The following is a 22,369-nucleotide window of genomic DNA, read 5'->3' as shown; positions in this document are numbered from 1 at the left end:
AGGCAAGTACCGGTAATATTTTTCGATACAGTTGTCTATTTCATAACATCTTCACGCGTAATTAATCAATATCTCTCCTCGTGTTTATTATTGGGTTCACGGTGGCTTAGTGGTAGAGTGCTTACCTCTGCTGCATGGGGTTCCTGATTCGATCCCCAGGCAAGTAAGTTTGTGGTGGACAACATCATGTTCGTGGGTTTTCTAGGGTATTTCCTCCCATATTCTCATTCCACCAATTATTCCATCATCATTCACTTGCATTAATTATTCGTTTCCCTGATATGATCCTAACGGGCATAATGTAGGACGTTAAAATGAAAAAAATCATGTTTTCGTGTTTATTATCGACTGCAACAATATATTATTATTATGTTTATTTGTTTTTGTGAATACTATACATAGGTAACTTTACCTGCAGTATTCATCTCTAAATAAATAAATAAATACTAAAGATCTTAAGTTGTTTTGTTAGCGCAGTTGCTTATTCAACAGTAAAAGCTAGCAAATTTTCATTCAAGCCCTTTAATTAGTCCATTGATTGTAACAGATTTGGCGTGGGTTAATGAAAACTTGACCCACGACCCATTGACCCACCACGACCCACTCTGACCCACCATCCACCATGACCCACCACCCACCGTGACCCACTATGACCCACCATGACCCACCACCCACCATGACCCACTGTGACCCACCATGACCCACCACCCACGGTGACCCACTCTGACTCATCGTGACCCACCACCCACCATGAACCACTCTCATCCACTTTGACCTACTCTGACTCACCAAAATCCATCGTCATCAACTCTGAACACGATCCACGGCCTCATCTGAACTGACTAAAGAGTTTACACTTGTAATAAAACAAGACTGTGAAATTGTTATTAATCGGAGTTTGAATTTCTAGGCAATCGCTCAAGCACCACTCTTGTAACAATAACGGTGGATCTGACTTTTACGATATAAAATGGTAATGTGTTTGTCAGTGAGGAAATTGAAACAGTTCGAGGTGGGGGGAAATTAATGTGTGCCTAAAATATACTTGTACTAAGAGAGTATTCTTGCAAGTGTTAATTTCTGAACGCATTCCACAAGAAACTTCTATTCGCAGGAAAATATCCCTGTACAATATGGAAAAGGTTATGGTTTCTCAGTTCACAGTATTTTTCTCACAAAAGACTTGAAAAATCAGTTGTTCATAGGGTATAAAGGTGCTCGGGTACCCTATGTGAGAGCATTTCCATAAAGCATGCTCATAATTGTAATTTGTGTAATCACTAAAACACCACGTTAAATTTAAGTTACAAATATGCATAATTGCAATTATTATGAATATTTATTCAAAGTAGTTTACCTAAAGCAAAGAAGAGACTTACTAAAAATTAGGTACAAAGTTGAATAACACAAATAAGCCATTAGTAATACAAGTATACATTTTCCATGACTCGTAATTTTCCACCTTAAAACAAATCTGAAATCGGATTTATTTCCTGTTGGTAACTTTTTCGTGGTAAATCGTCCGCAGTGGAATGATGTCCATCCGTCAGCCAAGAAATAACTAGCTCGTCTATTTCGAGCTTGTCTAGCGGTGAGCCATTAACATTGATGAGCAACAAGTTAGACAATGTTTGAGCACTTAGTCTATTTCTAATATCAGTCATCTGTAAATTCGTAAGGGGAAATCCCTGTTCGCACTCTGTCGTGGAAATTGATAATACTTCTACCCGATTTCTGCAACTTCTCATCGACAATCTACTTGTTAGACTTAAGTCTGATAACGATTTTTCTTGGTCAGGTTTGAAATACTCAGCAAGAAGTATTATCTCTCTATCACCATACAACGTCTTTTCCATATCGACCATGTCAGTTGGTAATGTCGACTCATGGAGAACAGAAACTTCATGTACCACGCCTTCGATAGGGAATCTTGTGAATAAATTATCAATTAAAGCCTGATAAACTGATGATTTCTTATTTGTTTATAAATTTAATTTTTGTAATTACACATGAAGGTTTGATACCATTACCAAGTTTCCTCCCCCCACTGGCGGATCCACGGGGAGGGCGGAGGGGGCAACCGCCCCATCCAAAGGGTTTTTTCAACTTTCAGCATTTATCATTGGGAAATACTAACATGGTCTTTTTCCCGACCGATCCAATATGTGTGACAAGCGTAGCAGAGTCTAATCAAAATGTGTGGTACTTAATAGTACTTAATACAGACATATTTGAATTGTGAATACGTTTCTCCCTAGTTCCTTGGGACGGTCATCATAAGCCCCAAAGGAGCGAGAATATGATTCATTCGTTGGACGAACAGCTGTAAGGAGGAGGGTAAGACGGCTCACTCTTTGAACTAAAAACGTATATTTTAAAATTGTGTCCTAGAAAAAGGATATGGGAATGGAATTCGGGTCCTGAAACTTCAAGTACCTTTATCTTGAATAAAGAGAAATATAGAATTTTCAGTGTTTAATAAAATGAAAGAATTTTATAGTATCGGTAGTGATGAGTATCCGCCGCTGTCAATTCAAATACGTTGGTTCTTATTTCTTCTATGGAAGTAAGTAAAAGAACCGGAAGGATCACTTAAGTCAGCAGATTTTATTCACACTGAGAGAGATTATTGAGAAATGAAAAAAAAAAAAAAAAAAAAAAACAACAACAATAAGTTTATATTGAAATAACGTAAATTTTGTAATCACAAAATATTTTACATAAGAGACCTTACTTAGCTCAGATTCCTTTCCAACTGAGATTTACAAACAGGAAAAAGTCTTACATGAGAATAAGGTGTCCTCTCACCCACATGACTCTGAATTCTCATCTCGTCTTTGGCTGTTTCCGTCCTTCCCTTTTGCCAGCCTGTATCCTCCTTATATCCCTCGTGATTATCACACTTTAATTATGTTTCTAATAATTAAGAAGTCTCTCTTGTCCCTTAGGCAAGGTTGTTTTCTTAAAAAAAAACATTTTAATAGTTCTTCTTCTTAGTACATATTAGATTATCTTATCCATTTTTTCTTGCAAAATCTGTTTCCCAACACATCAGCGCTCCTTGCCGGAAAGCTCTCTGAACCTGAGACTTTTCAGTTGGTTGATTGATTAATATGTATTTACGTCGTTTGCCAAAAGCGATGCTTTACAGAACGAGGACTAGAGTTTAAAGTTGGATCTGAACCACTGTAGTGCGTTCGATGCTCACTCACCGGGAATCAAACCACAGAACCCCTTGCATCAAAGATCAAAGGTACGTTCGCTAGCTACTAGATCAACAAAGAGAGCCGTGACTTTTGGGGTTCAACACGGAAACATTAGGAAGGGACCAGGGATTTATTATGACTTCAAATGGCATTTCATATTTTCTTGAGAAATAATACAAGTTTGTTATTGTAATTCATACATAAAAGACGAAATCCTGAGTGAGTAACTTCGTACAGGCCAAACCACTTAAGCTAGAAACTTGAAATTAGGACAGTATATAAGATTTGTTACGTAGGGTATTACTAAGGAAGGATTTTTTTTTTTTAATTCGAAGAAAGGAAGGGAGAATGGGGTGGAAATTACTTTAATAAGATGGCCATCTCTTCGAATTCGTTACGACTAGAGACTTGAAATTTGGCATTTGGATTTCTCATTTAAAATAATTTGACACGCGTTTCAACTTTTTTTTTATATTATAGTAAAACAGAGAAAAAAGAGATGGAAAGAAAAAGTGTCGGCGATTGCAAATATTATAATAAGATATCAATATCTAAGAATCTTTTAAGGTTACAAACATGAAATTTCGTATATGGACTTTCCACTTAAAATAATTCAATACGTATAGCAGTATTTTTTATATTTTACCTAGAAGGGAAGAAAAGGGGTGGGATTATTATTATTATTATTATTATTATTATTATTATTATTATTATTATTATTATTATTATTATTATTATTATTATTATTATTATTATAAGATGCCATATCTCGGGATCCCTTGCGGTTAGAAACATGAAAGTTGATAATTTGATTTTTCATTTAAAATAATTCAAAATTTATTCGAACGTCTTTTTTTTTTTCACTTAACGTAGAAGAGAAGGAAAAAAGGTGGGGCTGGTTCATTAAAATGCCTTACGAGGTGTTTGAATTTCGTGACACAGTCTTAGCTCAATCCAATTCTATATGAAAGGCAGAAGGGAGAACGCGAAATATTGTGCAACAGTACCACGTAGGAACATCTGCTACGGCCGTAGACCAGATTGGGGATCTGGGGCGAGCTCCACCTAGACGAAGGCTAGTATAATATACCTAGGTAATTTTATTGTTGTTGTAAGCATAACTATAATTATATTATGTTTCGCGGACCCCACACAAATATAGAGAGATTAATTTTGTATTAATTTTTCTAACTGCTGTCCCGCAAGTTACTCAAAATATAAATGATTAGAGCAAATTGTACACTTTTTCGTTAAAATGAATGATATCGTCAATACAGTATTTTCTTTTGTGCAAGTACTGTGCCAGACAGTGCATCTCATACGTTGCGCTGACTGTGTGTGAAGTGAATCATGACACCGTCACGTCTCCGAAACGGAAGTACGTATTTAACTTAAATCTACAGAAAAAATACTCCCATTAAAAAATATATATATATATATATATATATATATATATATATATATATATATATATATATATATATATATATATATATATATATATATATATATATATATATATATATATATATATATAATTTCGGGTCCCAAAGTGGAATCTGGGAATCTTTTTTTTTTTTCAACCCCTTCCAGCCCCGGATTTATATGAGTCCCATTCTTGCGAATTAAATACTGGTCACCTTGAAGCTACACTCATCTTCGACAAAGCGAACCGCCCCTCCCAAACGATCCTTCTGGATCCGCTAGTGAGTCTAGAAAGCGAAAGGGAACGAGGTTCCTGGAAAGTGTTCAGAGGTGAATGGGAATTTCCCTCCTTCTTCTCCTTCAATTACCACCCATGCTGTTTGCCATGTGTCAAATTACGATGAATTTCAATTAAATTATTATAATATAATTATTTCCTTGTTGAATTATCAATGCTTTTCAGTGGAAAAAAGATGAAATTTGAAAGTTCCAAATCAAAGTAAGTAGACCAACGTAAAGGGAAAAAAGTGTAAAATTTTCCATACAATTATGCGTATAATCTAAACTTAAAATTTCCGTGTAATTAAGCTTACAGTACAAATTGTATGCCTATTTTTCTCACAACTTTATGGGTTGATTCCCTGTGCTGTAAGCGCTCCATATAATAAACATAAGTTTCAGCAATTACTATAACAGAAAGCAATGTATATATGAAGCCAAGCACTGTATTTTTTGTTTTTGATTTTTTTCTTAAATAACCGATCGTTTTTGATCACTTTTACTAGGGATGGGCACGAGTCGAGCTGAAACTCGACTCGACTCGAAACTCGACTCGAATTCGAGTCGAGTTTCGAGCCGTGTAAAGGGTAGTTTTCTCGAGTCGAGTTTCGTGCCGAGTTACTGTTTTTGAGATCGAGTTTCGAGTCGAGTCGAGTTTGATACATGGCTCGCTCGTTTAGCTCGTTTTAGCTCGATTTGAAATCATGGCCTGATTAAACTGGAAAGCGAAAGCCATGAGAAATGTAAGCCGTACTGTGGAATACTTTTAGTGTTGCTCACGAGAGGGACACTGCTTGCATCTCATCTCGTCTCGATAACGAGACCACAATAGATTTAAAAAAAAAAAAAATAAAAGGACAGCCTCAAATGTCGTAAGCACCAATATATGTATATACTGTAGTTTTTACCATCAAGGATGAGACCTGCACGGTCGTATTTCTGAACCTAAGCAGAAGCCCAACCCGGTGATGTCAACGGGCTCGGCTCGGTTCAACTGAGCTAACAGCTCGAGCCGGCTCGGTTGGGATGAGCCATCGGCTCGGCTCAATTGAGCCGATGGCCTGAGCCGACTCGTTCGGGATGAGCCACCGAATCGGTTCGGTTCGGCTCAGGTGAGCCATCGGTTTTTGCCGTCTCGGTTAGGTGAGGTGTTGACTCGACTCATTTCTCGGTTCGGATCGATAGTAGATGAGCTGTGAGCCGAGCCACTCGATCCGTTGACAACCCTAAACCCGGGCGGAGCACCGCGGTGATTCAGATAACTGCTAACTCCAGAACAGAAAAATAACAGGGTTGCCGGGGTATTCTAAGATTGATATAAGCCTATACATGATGTGTCTCATGTAGGCCCTCTTTAATCAAATTGATGTGGGTATCAATTTATCTCCTGGTATACACCTTTATGCTATAGCCGTGTTGAAGCAGCTCTCACGTTATGAATACTCGTAATTAATTAATACGTAAAATTTACCATATTTTCCAATATTTTATCATATATATATCTCGAATAACCCCTCCAACCATAATTATCAACATTAAATCTCCTTGTCTTTATACTGTATATGTGACTGTGTATAGCTGTGTTGAAATGGCTCCCATTATGAATGATTAATAAAAGGGATAATTCAAAATTGATCACTTTTCTTAATATCTTATCATAGGCTATATGGAGAAATTACTAATTTTTCAGTATTAACATATTGCTTTATTAATCTGTTTTTCTGTTAGTATCGTCATTATAAAGAATTCTAGTGACAAAAGAAATCATACTTAACTTTAAATTATCTTCATAATACTCTTTCGTAATATTCCTATACTGTCTTTAGCTTTATAATTTTCCTATGGTATTTTTAAATTCCTCATATTTAGAATTTTTTGCGAGAAGAATAATCGTCATCTAGTTTCTACATATTATTATTATTATTATTATTATTATTATTATTATTATTATTATTATTATTATTATTATTATTATTATTATTATTACCAATATTTTAAAAAGCCTATTCCTGATAACAATGTTGTTATTTGTATAATATGGGCAGCTCGTGGAAACATAATTGTATGCCACATTTTCTGACTTTCGAGTAAGTATGAAAAGAAAGTTCATCATTCCTATGCAATTCCATACAATGACACATACCAAACAAGTTTCCCTTGTGGTTTAATACCAATCCAGTCCACCTAATAACTTACTTTTACCAGAAGTGACAATTATCATGATGTTCGCTAAATCCTCTCATATCATGGTAAAAACGAAATGAAATCTTTAAGTTTTATGTCCCACGGTTTTGCCGGTTAGGCTAAAGAAGACGGTGATGAGAGATGAGTGAAATGGTGGAATGAAGAAAGTGGGAGGAAACGGGAGAATCCCGAGAAAACCCACGAGCACGGTGTTTGTCCACCACAAAGTCCACACGGCGCGAGCTGTGATCGAACTAGGGACCCCAAGCACCGGAGGTGAACGCTCTACTACTGAGCTACCGCGCCCCCCACATATCATGGTAAATAAAGTACTGACTTCGCTTCTTCATATTTTGTATGGCCGGAAATTCTCTTTTATCTTATTCATTGGAGCAAACGTTCTTACAGATTTAGACTGGACTGCAACTGAACGCGTGTGGTTTATTGTTCAACAGCCCTGCAACTCTGCAAGTAAACAAGTTACCTCCAAACGGAATATGTAATCAGAGGTCCCTCCCTACAGAGGTTCAGACTTTTCTTTACTGAATAGTTTTAAGCTCTTTCCTTTTTTATAGTAGGCAATAAAAATAGGAGAAGAACAATATTACTTTTCTGCGGCAGTGTGTCATTTACTTGAGCAAAGCTATGGTAGTCAAAATTTGCAGACACTCCTCAAATAACAGGAAGAATCCCACAGCTATTTACAAAGGCAATCGGAAAAACAAGTTCATTTCTCTGCTTTCACGAAATATTTACGTGTGACACTTTGCGTGCTGAAATTGTTATTATTATTATTATTATTATTATTATTATTATTATTATTATTATTATTATTATTATTATTATTATTATTATTATTATTATTATTATTATTAATAGTGAATATCTACAATATATTATCATTATTCATACTTTACCTTATTTCTGACAGCAGTGTTGCATACATAATTTTGTCTTCTTCAATCACACGGCACTGTTGTGCTTATCCGATTCAAATCTCTCCTCCATATCGTTCTGCTTATTTACTCAGTAAAGTACTACTAGACTAATATTCATTCAAAACAATTCTTTGATACAATACTTGATCCAATTTTTTGTTGTATATACCCACATTCATGTCCAGTTCCATCTAAAGAAACTAGTGTAAAAAATATTTGTTCCCGAGCGTTATAGTAGTGTACGATTGAATTCTGGATATATGAAGGCCCATAAATATGCAAATTACATATGGGCCATTAAAATTAGTGCAATATGCATTGAGCCGCGGAGAACTTCGCATTTGAATCAATTTTACACGAATACCGAGAGAACACTTCGCGAATGTAGCATAGATTGTGTCTTAAAATTACTCATATACAGACCACAACAATAGTCTAGGAGACAAAGTTTGTGTCTGTCTCGTATCGAAAAAGTATCGTAAAAGTGGTGGTCTCTTAGGAACTGTATATGTACCTCGAAACGTATGACTTCATGCCCACCATCAGCCATCTTTTGCAGAATTAAGTGAACGAGATATATATTTATTTATTTATTACTAAGCTACCAGATACAATCTCAGAGGCCATTTTACACTGGAGCCCTCAAATCAACAATAATAACATTGGGAAAGGAAGTGGAAGGATGGCGACCAGGGTCTGTATTTTAAGATACCATCTCAACATTGGAAAACCTCAGTCAGGATACTGAACTCTGGATTCGAGCATGGGACCTTCCAACTGCGAAGCAAAAACGCTGTAATAATAATAAATCTTTGAGTTTTACGTCCGACTCTTATGTCGGCTAGGCTAAAGGAGATGGGAATGATGAGAAATGAATGAAATGAAGAAAGTGGGAGGAAATGGGCGGGCCACGAGAAAACCCATGCACACGGTGTTCGTCCACCACAAGGTTCACTTGGCGGGAGTAGAGATGGAACCCGGGACCCCATGCACCAGAGGTGAACGCTCTACCAATGAGCCATGGCGGTCCTTATAATAATAATAATAATAATAATAATAATAATAATAATAATAATAATAATAATAATAATAATAATAATAATAATAATAATAATAATAATAATAATAATAATAATAAGTGTCATTGATAATAATTGTATTGTGTATGTATGATACTTGAAGAGAGTACTTGAACTACACACACGATTAGGCTCGATTTCGCTCGTTTTGGCTAGACTCGACTCGAAACTCGAACCAAATTCGAGTCGAAGTTCGAGTCGAGTTGGAGGAAATTTTTCGAGCCGAGTTCTAGAGTCGGGTTCAAACGTGCCTGTTTCGAGTCGAATCAAGTTTCAAAGAAAACTCGGTTGAACTCGCTCGTGCCCATCCCTAATTTTTACAAACCAACTCACTACCAATTTTCCATATATAGAAAATGCCCCTCCCCCACATAAAGGAGAATTTTAAAAAATGCTAGGACACATTCTGTTTATTTTCAATAAAGAGTTAATACACTGAACTTCAGCTCCGTAAGTTTAACGGCTTGCGAGATACTCATTTTTTTCCGCAAAAATTTGGATCCTCACTACCTCCTTAGGATATTATGCATTATAATAAAAGCAATATAACATCCCAATTTGGATTAAGGCCGAACTATATACCGAAAGTAATTTCATTTGACTTTGCAATTTGACCGTGATGATCAGGCACACTTAGTTACATTAAATTTTTTCTATATTACAGTGATTCAAAAATGTATTTTTTCCAGTAGTTAGCTCAAAAACTCACAGGTCTCGAAAGCCAAGTTGTAGTGTAAGTCCTATTGCTATTATTACAGTTAAAAATATCAATATCCAAAAGTGCTTGAAGTTCTTTTTTCACTTGGTTAGATATACTCACCTCAGGTAAGTAGACAGAAACAAGTGGAAAAGGAAAGGAAATAAAGGTCTTGAAAGTAAAACGGAGACAAATTTACCAGTCTTCAGAAGATACTGTCTACAATGCAGTGAGCAGAGAGGGTCGGTAGATCATACTGAGTCGGTGGGTCGCAGTGGGTCACGGTGGGTGGTGGGTCGCAGTGGGTCATAGTGGGTCATGGTGGGTGGTGGGTCAGTGGGTCATGGTGGGTGGTGGGTCGCAGTGGGTCACGGTGGGTGGTTGGTCACAGTGGGTCACATGCTGTTGACCCACGACCCACTCAGAAAACTTGACCCACTTGACCCACTCCATCTCTGGATTGTAAATAGCTACTAAAAACAAATTTACTCTTACGAGAAAGGAGAACTTTAAGTTAAATATATAAATGTGTTTCTTCGACATTAAAATTGGCGGGCGGGTGTGTAAAGTGCGTTAAGTCAAAAATTAATATTTTGGAGAAGTCACATTTCAGGGTCCAGACATAAATCCAAAATCCGTTTTTGGGGAAATGATTAGCTCTTGTAGCTCTGCATGTAAATAAGATTATTTTTGGATTTATGTCTGAGCTTTCAAAAGCGATTTCTGTAGAACACTCATTTTTTTACTTAACGCACTTTACACACCCATCCGCCTCCCACATAACATTTTTCTGGATACAGTAGTGGTCCGTAACCTCACACAGCTAGTGTAGCCTCATGTAGAAGGCGTAGAAAAAGTATAGAATGATAAATCCTGTGTGCTTCCATTGGTAGCTATTTCTGCCATCTATTGGCAAGTATATGAACTTCGCCGTATTGTACGAAAAAAGTTTATGCCCTCCCGTTCTTCTACAAGTAATCTATATTCTATGGTAAACCAAATCAGCTGATCGTATTAAAAAAAAAAAAAAAACTATATATGTACAGCCTTTCTAGCAATGTGTAAAATATTTTATATTGTTTCTTCACAAATGCAAAATTTTCACCATAATCTGATCTAAATGAAAAAACTACATGCATTAATATTTACAAGAGTACAATTTGAAAATATCTATTAGAAATATAAATTTATTCAATATTTTTAAATTTTATACTGTATGTGTGAAAAATATAAATATATTACGGTGTATTGATCAGTGGCGGCGTCTGACCACCATTATCAGTGGAGCTAGCGCAACTTCAGTTAATAATGTAAAATTGATTACTCGATATTCCAAGTATTGCACAATATAAGGCGGATTTTCATGCCCGCGTTAGAACGGAAGCATCGCATGTAGCGTATTCACCGTAAATTATTTTCGTTTTCATACATCCGTGCGTGTATTGCGCCAAATTACTACTCCCTAGCTAATGCGCATGCGTAAAATAGAAAGTTTGCGACTTCCGCCATGTTAGTCAGTGAATACAATAGTGTACGCGCGCTACTTCCGTCAGAATTGAACAAATTTCTACTCTGACGCGAGTGTAGCGCGCCATCTCCGATGCGTGATTTCATTGGCTGTTTAGCACAATCGCTCGCAACTCACGGAGGTAAAGGACACATGAAAATCCGCCTATAGGGCCTAATATATCAAGGTGACCAGAATTTTCACTTGCGAAAACGGGACGCATACGAATCGGCTACGGGGGGGGGGTATCTGACTTCCAGATTTCATTTTGAGACTCAGCAGTGTTCTCAATTTACAAAATACACAAGTAAGGGTGATAACACACCGTTTGTAACTTTGCGTGTACCACACGACAAATAATGGTTCCCGATTGCAAGTTCTACCTTTTAACTAGTTGAACACTCAGAATTCCCACTCAATTCTTACTTGAACCACGAACACTCAATTCCCATTTGAAAATTCAGAAGTTCACGGCTGAATCTTGGCAACGAGTGTTGGTACGGAAGAGAGAATTTGCATTGACGATTTATATCTTAAATAATAAATTACGGGACACCTAGGTCATTTTTACTTAAAAACGGAACATTTAGGCGTCCCGTTCGAGAATCAGAATAAAACGGGACAACGGTTGGAAAAAATGGACTGTCCCGGCTAAAACGGGACGTCTGGTCACCTTGTAATATATATGAATTTAAATTACACGAAACAACTCTGACAATGAATAATAAAGGAATAAATAAGATGTAGCTACACTTCTTGATATGTCCTAGGACGACAGTCAGCATTGGGAGAAACGGTGTCCCAATGTTAGAGCGAGGGAACATTAGTTCAATCCAGGCAGTGTTGATATTGTAATTTTTCAACAACCGGTTCTATATACAGGGTGGCCCATTTCAATCTTTCCACGGAAATATCTTGAAAACGGTTAAACATAAATAAACCAAACAAAAACTCAAATAGGGAATGCCATGGGGCACACCGAATCAGTGGCGTAGGGAGGGGGGCCGGAGGGGCCACACTCCCCAAAGAGGTCCGACAATGTACTTTGGTAGTTTGATGTTTGTAATTTTTTTATATATTTTTATGTTTATATATTTTTTGTTTGTAATTTTTCTATATGTACCTATAACAGCACTTGCCCCCCCCAAACACATATCCTGGCTACGCTACTGCATCGAATGGTGTTGTTGCGGTGCCTCCCCGGGCCGCCCTTCGTGGGGGCCCGGGGCCCAACTTTAAAATTTTAAATAGAAACATGGGACAAGTGATTCCTCGTTCGATAGATCTTTAAAAACTAAAAAGCGTTGTGGCAAAAGATTTTTCATATCGGTTACCCTATTCAAGATGGCTGACGTCTGTATCAGATAAAACGTCCAGTAACCTAATATGAAAAGGTTGACGTTTGTACACATTATTCTGAAATTGTATTATTCGACAAATTTGTTTCCCATTTCAGTTGATTCATTTTTACATCAAATCATTGCCTACAATCAAAATAGAAGATACCATTTAACAAGAATTTTACACACTTTATCCCATTACAGAGACATCTATCTCTTATAAAACGCATTTCAGGTAACTTTCTTCGTAGATGCAATTTGCAAAAACTAAGAAAGGTCTCATTTGCAATTTCACCATTCCTTCCCACTTACAGAGGGAGGTTGGAGCGATAACTTTTTTACGAATTCGATTTCCTCCCTTCCATTATAGTACTTTCACTCTAATAATCTTTTCCTCTGTTGCAACATTCCCGAGTCGTAGAATGATAAATACCCTCTTGTGATTTCCTATTCGAATTTTTGTTCTGTTCATTTATCTTCAACAGTTTTCATACTAGTGGTACTGGACGTTTTATCTGATACAGGTCATATTGAAAACGGTGACCCATACGTAGTGCTCTCAACGGGTCGGGTTGAAGACTGACCCGACTCGACCCGTGACCCGAATTGACTGACCCGACCCGACCCGACCTGTGAACCGATCCGATTGACCTGACCCGACTACCCGACCCGAGCTGACCCATTGACCCGACAGCCCGACCCGACAACCCGACCCGAGTTGACCGGACCGACCCGTTTGAGAGCACTATGGTCACGACACTGGGTGAACGCCAAATGCACTCCCATTGGGAATTAAACCCAGACCACGTGTACCGAAGTCTTACACGTTAACAACTAGCTAGATCAAGCGGGGGATTTGTATATGCATCTTAATGAATATTTGACACTTTTGAGGTTTGGTTATTTCTTTTTATAACTGATACCAGTGTCCGATGTGTGAGAAATTTATTTTTTTCTTGCTTTAGTTCTATGTTACAAAATTTTTATTCAAGGTCAGTGTTCTCACCTGCTCGGACGGCAGGGGGTCTTCTCGGAAGGCAGTAGCAAGAGTCTCTTGGCGGAGACAAAAGGAAATCGTTTAATTACAATGATAAGGATTGAGGAAACGGGAGAACACCTGTGATTTTTTCCAACCCTTCAACTTTCATTCCAAAATAGGTTCTTATGATTCCGGGACCCGCGACACTTTGATTTTTCTTTCTCGGTAATTAAAACGTATTTTACAGTATATATAGTTGCACGTAAGAAGATACATAATATGAATTTTGTAATTTAAAATTTTAAAATACAGTATGATAATTAATTATAAAGTACTAATTTTATTTCATCACTTTCAGCCCAACAAATGAAATTCAAACAATTCGCACCCTGGGTCTTGATCATCAATACTGCGTTTTATTCTTTGTCTTGCACAGTCAAGTCTTGGTCCTGCATTTCGTAGTCTTGGTTATCTTTCATGCTATACAAGAGCCAAGAATGCTCGCCTCATCGGTACAAATGAAGACCAAGTGTGATTTTGATTATGGTCTTTCATACTATGCGGAAAGCAAGAAAATATGCTCATCGCTACTTCGTGATCACCAAAACAAGGCCAAGAGCAAGATTACTATGTCCTTCGTCTTGCATATCCAATCTTTATCTTATTCTTGTATCGATGTTCTTGGGCTTGGTGAAATAAAATGAAATATTCAGTTTAAGGTCCCTCGATTCTGCACCGAGGCTAAGGGATATGGTGACCATGAGAAATGAATGCAATGGTGGAATGAAGAAAGTGGGAGGAAACAGGAGAACCTCGAGAAAACCCACTACACGGCGTTTCTACACCACAAAGCCCACTTAGCACAAGCTGGGATCGAACCATGGACACCATGCACCAGAGATGAATTCTCTACCACTGAGCTACCGCGGCCCTGATTGGGCTTGGTCGTCCATATCCAATCTTTCTTTTGGCCTTGCTTAAACAACTTTTAGTTTTGTTCTAAATCTAGACTCCATATTGACGTAGATATTAATATTACAGTCGATTGGTAAAATCAATCTTCCACATTTAAAAATTAAAGTACACACAAGTACAAAAATAACCATTTACCATAAAAACACTAGCTGCAAGTGTTCAAAATAGATTTATGGCTTCTATAAAATCAATTGAAAATTGCTATTTTTAATTATGCAGCTAGTGGAAAACAGCAGCTTTCGACTCCAGCCGAGTTTAAGCTCAACCTAAACTCAGTTGACCAAAGTGAACTGACCCGACCCGAGCTGACCCGATTGACCCGACCCGAATAACCCGGCCCGAGCTGATCCGATTGACCCGACCCGACAACCCGACCTGAATAACCCGACCGGACAACCCAACCCGAGCTGACCCAACTGACCCGACCCGAGTAGCCTGGCCCGACAACCCGACCCGACAACCCGACCCGTTTAAGAGCACTACCCATACGAGCAATCTTTTGCAATATCGCTCTTTAGTTTTTAAAGATATGTCAAAACGAGATATTACTCACCCCATCTTTCCATATACAATTTTGAAGTTGGACCCTGGGTGGCCTTGGGACCCACCACGACAATACCAATCGATGTACCTCATCACATTTTCTATTTGAGTTTTTGTTCGGTTCATTTATGTTCAACTATTTTCATATTAGGTTACTGGACGTTTTATCTGGTACAGGCACCATGTCTTGGCGGCCATTTTGAATACAATGATGGATATAAAAAATCTTTTGCCACAACGCTTTTTAGTTTTTAAAGATCTATCAAACGAGGTATCACTCGCCCCATGTTTCCATTTAAAATTTTAAAGTTGGGCCCCGGGCCTCCATTAAGGGTGGCCCTGGAGGGCTCCGCGATAACACCATTCGATTTGCCCCATGGTATTTCCTACTTGAGTTTTTGTTTGGTTCGTTTATGTTCAACCGTTTTTGAGATATTTCCATGGAAAGATTAAAATGAGCCACCCTGTATATACCGTATATACCACAAGATTTAAGCCATTTTAAAGAAAATCGCATGTAACTTACAAACGTAATGATTTAGAACCCTGTATTTTAAACATATAATACCTAGATAAATAAGGAAAATATTCATGCAAGCTCATTAGTAAACATTCAATAACCATGGTTATTGAAATATAAACTTTGCTACAAATAGTGATGGGCAGTGGGAATATTCCCAGTGGGAAGGAATTTAAAAAATGGGAATATTCCCGGGTTTTTTCCCTGGCCTATAAATTCCCGGGAAGGAATTTATTTCCATTTCTTTTACTTTATCTTCCAAATTATAAGAACCATATGACTAATTACTTTATTTTTATATATTATGATTTACTTCTACGTTTTAAAGAATTTGGATAGAAAACATCGTGCCATGGGGGGCTCTAACCCGCCTTCATTCGCTAACGCTCGCTCTGCAATGCTGTCTGAATTTAATGTTTGTAACGTAGTTTAACGTATGAAAAAATAAAACAACCGAATCGGAATAGAATATCGCTAAAAAGTAGGTGCAAAAGCTGGCCCCCCATGCTAAAGAACAGCCAAAATTAGCAAAGTACTAATTTACAAATGATGAAAAGGAACCATTTTGTAAAGTAATTTAGAATTATGTAGAAATAGAGACGAAGTGCTATTAATAAACCCTGAACCACCATTAGTAATAGACGTCGGTCTGTCTCCTCTCTCTGACTCGAATTTCTGAAGAGGTACTCGGACTTCTTTTACATGTGAATTAACGTATGGGATTTCGAGAAATAGGTAGAATGAAAGGTGGTGTATGGCAATGTTACGTGTTAAAATATAAAGATAAGTAAGTATCTTCCAAATTTTGTGAACATAGAATAGAATAGAATAGAATAGAATAGAATATTTTATTGTCATTGAGCTTTACAAGCAATAGACAAGGTCGGAATGAGATATACATATAGATACAGATATATATATATATATATATATATATATATATATATATATATATATATATATATATATATATATATATAAAATAATCATTTCATACAGACAATCAGTTATTGGTTAATTTTATAATGAACAACTTAATAATATTTGAAATAAAGTGCCACTGCAAATTAGAACACAATGTCTTGACATTCACTAAACTCTTGAATCGAGTAAGATGGATTCGATACTTACCAATCATATAACGTTTTCTTATAGACCATAAATATGTATGCGCAAATGTTGTTAAATTGGTGATACATGTATCTTCTAGCATTTACCCAATCTAATTGGTTTATAACATTTATAAATTTAATGTGTTTATAATATCAGTAATAGAGTCAAGTTGAGCAAATCCACTTACATATAAATTTAAACAGTTACTTTATAATTTACTATATATTTTTTCACACATATTTAATTGATATAACATGTTGTATATAAATATACATTTATGCGTACTCTCTAAATATAATAAAGTGTTAATAAAGTAACATAGTACCGTTCAGAATATACATTTTAAAGAATCCTCTGCGGTCAACAGTAATAATATGCTTTGATATAAAAATTAATTCCACTTTGAAATCATAATATAGTAATAGAATGCAATTTTCTTTCTGTTTGTACATAAATTCCCAGATAAATTCCCATTTTGGGAATCTTCCCAGGGAATATTCCCGAAAAATATCTTCCCGGGAATTTACCCATCACTAGGTACAAAGTAACTCCATACGTGGGGTTATTTTGCACAACATACAAAAAAGTATGTTCAACATACGAACATAACGTTTCTGTGCAATGTTTTCCCTTCAGTATTTATACATTTTACTTTCTACACAAAACTGTATGCAGTCTACAGGAAATATTGATATTAGAATAATGGTACCGGTATCAGTACATAGTTTGAATTATCGATATTTGTAAGTAAAATTTTGTATTTTATGGTACCGGCACAGGAACTGCATTCTAATAGTTTAGCATATGTTCCACAAAAATACCAACTCAGGAACAGAAAAAAAAAAAATCCGTATGAACTGATTTGCCTTGGTTATTCCTTATGTCCAAGAATATAATCCCAACCGTAATTAGTGGAAGATTTACGGGATTTGGGACTTTCAGGCTGAAACATAACCAAACTGCATGATTTCCTTTTTTTTAAAATCTAATGTTAGTCATTCCTATACATATAAGCTGCAAGCCCCCCCCCCCTCTGCCAAAAAATCTAGTGATTTCTTTTAAAAAAATGGAAGTATACCTAAATTTAGAATGCAGGAGGTTCCAGTAGTACCAATAATTTCTAATCCAAGCGGTATTTTGGACTGGTGCAAAGTAACCCCGAGTAGGGGCTGAAACCGCCTTCTCCCAGTTTTATTTTATTATTATTATTATTATTATTATTATTATTATTATTATTATTATTATTATTATTATTATTATTATTATTATTATTATTATTATTATTATTTTATGACTTTAAAACGTTTTACATTTCAATTTCAACTATTGCATCAAAGTCCAATTATACATAGTAGCATAATCTTGTACGTGATATCTTTCAAATTTTGGCGGCCTTTATAGTAACTGCTTTCCATATACCTCTACAACAATGAACCCTCCCAGTAATTAGAACTGATGTTAACCGCCAACATTATAGCCAAAATACAGTTAGATGTTCTATCTTACGGTGGCAGTTGAAACTTCCTAACTTCCTCTTTACAGTTCATGGTTTTACCGTCAAATTACCGTGAAACTCTTTTCATATTTTGTGCAAAGTAACCCCGTCTTACGGTATATATATATATATGCAAATTTTTTACTTCACACCAAAAATGAGAAGTAGAGACCTACACAGTATCCTAATAAAAGATGATGTGACGAAATTAGGTAGCACTGCGAGTATCTTGGAAACGAATAATCCAAGACAGATGGTTGCCAAAAAGTATTGGAAAGACCTTAATCCAGCAATGGATCGACATTTGTTGATGATGGTATTTATGCATTTCAAATATAAATAACCCTCACTACTACCCTCATGTGACCCCAGTTCTCATTCTTGATATTTGAGCATTTGAGATTAAGAAATAAACGCTAATACCTTGTTCTGAGAGATTGTGTGTGTGTGTAATCTTGTAGCTGTAAGAATGTTTAAACACAAAGATAGTTAAACTAAAATTTGCTGTTCTTGTGTGTGAAAGGGTAAAATTTACTGTTACGTCTCGGTATAACAAACGGTTCTGCGAACTCGAAATATTTTAACAACCGGTTCTACCGAACCGGTGCGAACCGGCTGAATAGCGCCACTGAATCCAGGTCATGTAAGTTTGTGGTAGACAGCATCCTATCCATGGGCTTTATCGGTGTTCTTGATTGCCTTGAAGTAGTGGCGTATTTACGATTTTGTTTCGGGGGGAAGGTTTTGCTAACTTTCGGGGGGGATTTTGCCTGAAAATGTGAAAATTCTGCAAGATAATTCATATACTTTACTATAGTAAGTAGGATTTCGGGGGGGGCTTAAGCCCGGAGCCCCCCCTTAAATACGCTACTGCGAAGTCATTTTGTATGGTCATATAATCTACCTGACTTTTATCTTGCTTTTTTTTTCCACTAACAGGAACAAAATTACAGTTTCTTCATTCTTCCAGATTTTCTTTCAATTTTTGGACTGTACCTGCAACATCAGCGGCACTTGATTTGTCTCTCTCCATTGCGCTAAAACAGTTTTGTTAAACAAAGGTACGATAGCTGGCCGTGGACAAACTATAGGTGCAACTCACCTCGTTCATAATCAAAAAGTTTATTAGAGCTGAACATATTTCTTGTGAGTTAAAATAGACTTTCAGGCCTTCAAAAATTTGCAAAATTCCCTCAATTGCTGGCATGAGTAAAAGAAATCTTGTATTCCCATACTGCAAAACTTTAATATATTCAATTTCAGCATATTCACAGACTTCTTTCAGCTGTCACACTTACAGTGTAGATGTGAAAGTATTTATAAGTTTTAACTACTAAAGCTTCCAATTTAATAGGAAGGCATCAACCGCTGTTTGAATAGAATTATGTACGTACATTGTGGGTACCATAACCAATACCATTAATGGATCTACCGAGCTCGTTCTTGATAAGAGTGAATACGTTGTTTCTTCCTCCTCTCTTCACTCCCCCAAAGTTCGTATTGCAATTGTGGCCACAAAAACCATCAATTTTGCCTTCCAAGTTATTTTTCCTGACAACTGAGAGAAGATGATGTGAAAATATCGCTGCACTTTCACCTGCAACGGATTTCAAATCCAACAGCTTAATCTGGTTACCAAATTCGTGTTTGAAATACCGTACAAAAATAGGCACAATTTATATTTCTTTCCTGTTTGAAGCATCCGCAGCATATGTGAAGTCCCTATATTTTGCAGCAATATGTATCTAGCTCCATGTAGGATGCTCAAGAGATTGTTGTTATTATAGTTTTTTTTTTTTTTAAGTATTATGCTATACACATAACAAGCGATGCGCAGAACAGCTTCTCTGTACTGACCAGGACATTTCAGCAACTGAGAGGGGGGGGGAGACACCGGGACGTATAGCAAACCTATATATATCTAGTTTAGCTATAAATGCTGTTAGAAAAGTAACAGAGGCTGCAACACTGTTTGTTGTGAGTAGAAAGTAGGTAGCCTATACATTACCTTGATGTAGGCCTACTCTCATAACTTTTAAATTAACGAATATAAGAAGCTGAAATTTCGTACCATGCAAATACCAAGAGAGCAACATTGTTTGATATACCCAATTATAGGATTGCCAACTCGCCGGTATTTTACCGGCAAACCGGCATTTTGGTCAGACTTAGCTATGTACTTCGAGGTTTAAAATACAACTATTCTTCATCTACTTTGAGAGTAATGAGCGGGTGCCAGTACTTTCATTTCTTACGGTTGACAACCCTAACCCGAAAATATCACCAGGTTAACAGTATTGCCAACCCAACATAAATTATATGATTTCTTATAGCACTACGTCATGTTATTACATATTTCAAATCCACATGTAAAACAAAACGTAAAATACAATACTTGTTGCGCACGGTTTCAAGTCAAGGAGGTTACAGTATCATAAACATCGAAAAAGGAAATTTTTACGGGTTCTGCACATTAGCGGATCCATAAGAGTCGTTTGGTGAGAACACGAATCACCAGGACAATGAACGTAGGCTAGAGATATTGGAAAAAATACATCTGAAGCAGAATAAAGTTCTCCAGGTCGCCAGGTAGTTTTCCTGATTTTTTTACTTTTTTAAAAATACATCCACGGCATTGTTTTTGCAGAAGAGGGCAAAGTTTGTCCTCTAGTTTTGTATTTTTTAAATAACTATAATAAGAGAGAGGATATGCAAAGAAATCGCACTGTGGCTAATTTATTTAATGCCATCTCCGTATTCACGGTAGTATCACATAACTCAGCAAGAACACCAGGAAATTTTATTTAGTGGTGTATTCAAAATAAAAGAGGGTGTACACCCAGAATAATGATATACATTTTTACTCAAACTCAAAGAAAACAACATTTTTACGCCTAGGGGTGTGTGTAAGGAAATTTGGGCCCACGTTAGGGGTGTACAGAAGTTGTAAACGTAAAAAATAAAATAAATAAATAAAAATAAAGAAACCACTGTAGCATTCAGAAAATATTTCCTTATGCCTTAAACAAACTTAATGCACACTATATATTTACTTGTTAGGGAGAAGCCATACCCTCCCTTGTGGAGTCCATGGATGTAACTGCGTTGCAACTTGCAATATGTTGTTGTGTGTACTTGAAACCGAGAGTAGCAGAGCCATCTTAACGGCACCATAGGTACTTGGCCGGGGACCCGCAAGCAGAACGGCATATATTAATTACGTGTATTGGGAGCAAAATTTAGTCATAGGAATTAAACACACTTGTTTGCTCTGGGGCCTAATATGCTGTTAAAATGGCACTGGAGAATATAGTAGTCGTGACACTAGCGCGGGGCCCCCTTAGGCGTGGGGCTCTGATTTTAGACCAGTTATCCAATATAATGCCAGACGAGTATAGATATATATTGAAAACTGCACTTAATATAATGATTTAGGTTTATTTACCTAGATATAAAATATCTAGCATATACTTAATTAGATTTGATTTAGAATTAAATAATGTTGAATTACTGTTAAGAACATCAATTATTTGTTCTTCAAGTGTGTCCAAAACATATGAGTAAAATCACTACCTTTTCTAATTAGTGCTAAGAAATATTATTGACTTACCAACAACAGATTGTTTGCCGAACTGAACATTTCATGATTTGGAAAAGGACTTATGTGAATAAAAATCATTTTTTGTATTTTTGCCATACAACGATTCCATTATTTCACAATCTGAATATTTAAATAATATAACACTTAATAATTAATTGGAAAGTTGTATATTGTTGTCTGAAACATGTACAGGGAATTTCATATTCGAATTCACTAATGTAGGAGTCTTCATCACATATTCAAGGATTTAGGATCATAAAATTAGATTATTATTTACTACAATCGAACAATTAGAATTTGAAAAAAAAAAACGATCCTATTTTATAGAATATATTGAGTTCGACAGCTTAATCTTCAAGGTCCATGTTTTGTCGACACGAAAATTAAAGTTGAAAATGAGATCTAGTGGTTAATTGGACAAACTCGACTTATATTTTAGATACACTAGCGGACGATTTATTAATCCTTCAGATTAATTCCACAATATC

The 22,369-nt window shown here is 36.4% G+C and overlaps 1 protein-coding gene across 4 annotated transcripts in view; it reads right to left on the bottom strand.

The window, feature by feature from the left end:
- LOC145685432 (uncharacterized) overlaps nucleotides 1-22,000 on the bottom strand; it is a 124,944-nt gene extending 102,944 nt beyond the window's left edge. For all 4 annotated transcript variants that reach the window (XM_081757828.1, XM_081757833.1, XM_081757843.1 and 1 more), the window contains exon 1: nucleotides 21,891-22,000. In XM_081757828.1, the coding sequence (XP_081613954.1) occupies nucleotides 21,891-21,977 (87 nt within the window). In that variant the 5' untranslated portion in view covers nucleotides 21,978-22,000. The remainder of the gene's footprint in view (nucleotides 1-21,890) is intronic.
- Between the last annotated feature and the right edge of the window lie 369 nt (nucleotides 22,001-22,369).

This window comes from Thermobia domestica, chromosome 1, assembly GCF_964235325.1.
Source record: "Thermobia domestica chromosome 1, izTheDome1.hap1.1, whole genome shotgun sequence".
Taxonomy (NCBI): domain Eukaryota; kingdom Metazoa; phylum Arthropoda; class Insecta; order Zygentoma; family Lepismatidae; genus Thermobia; species Thermobia domestica.
This window is presented reverse-complemented; position numbering and strand designations above follow the sequence as displayed.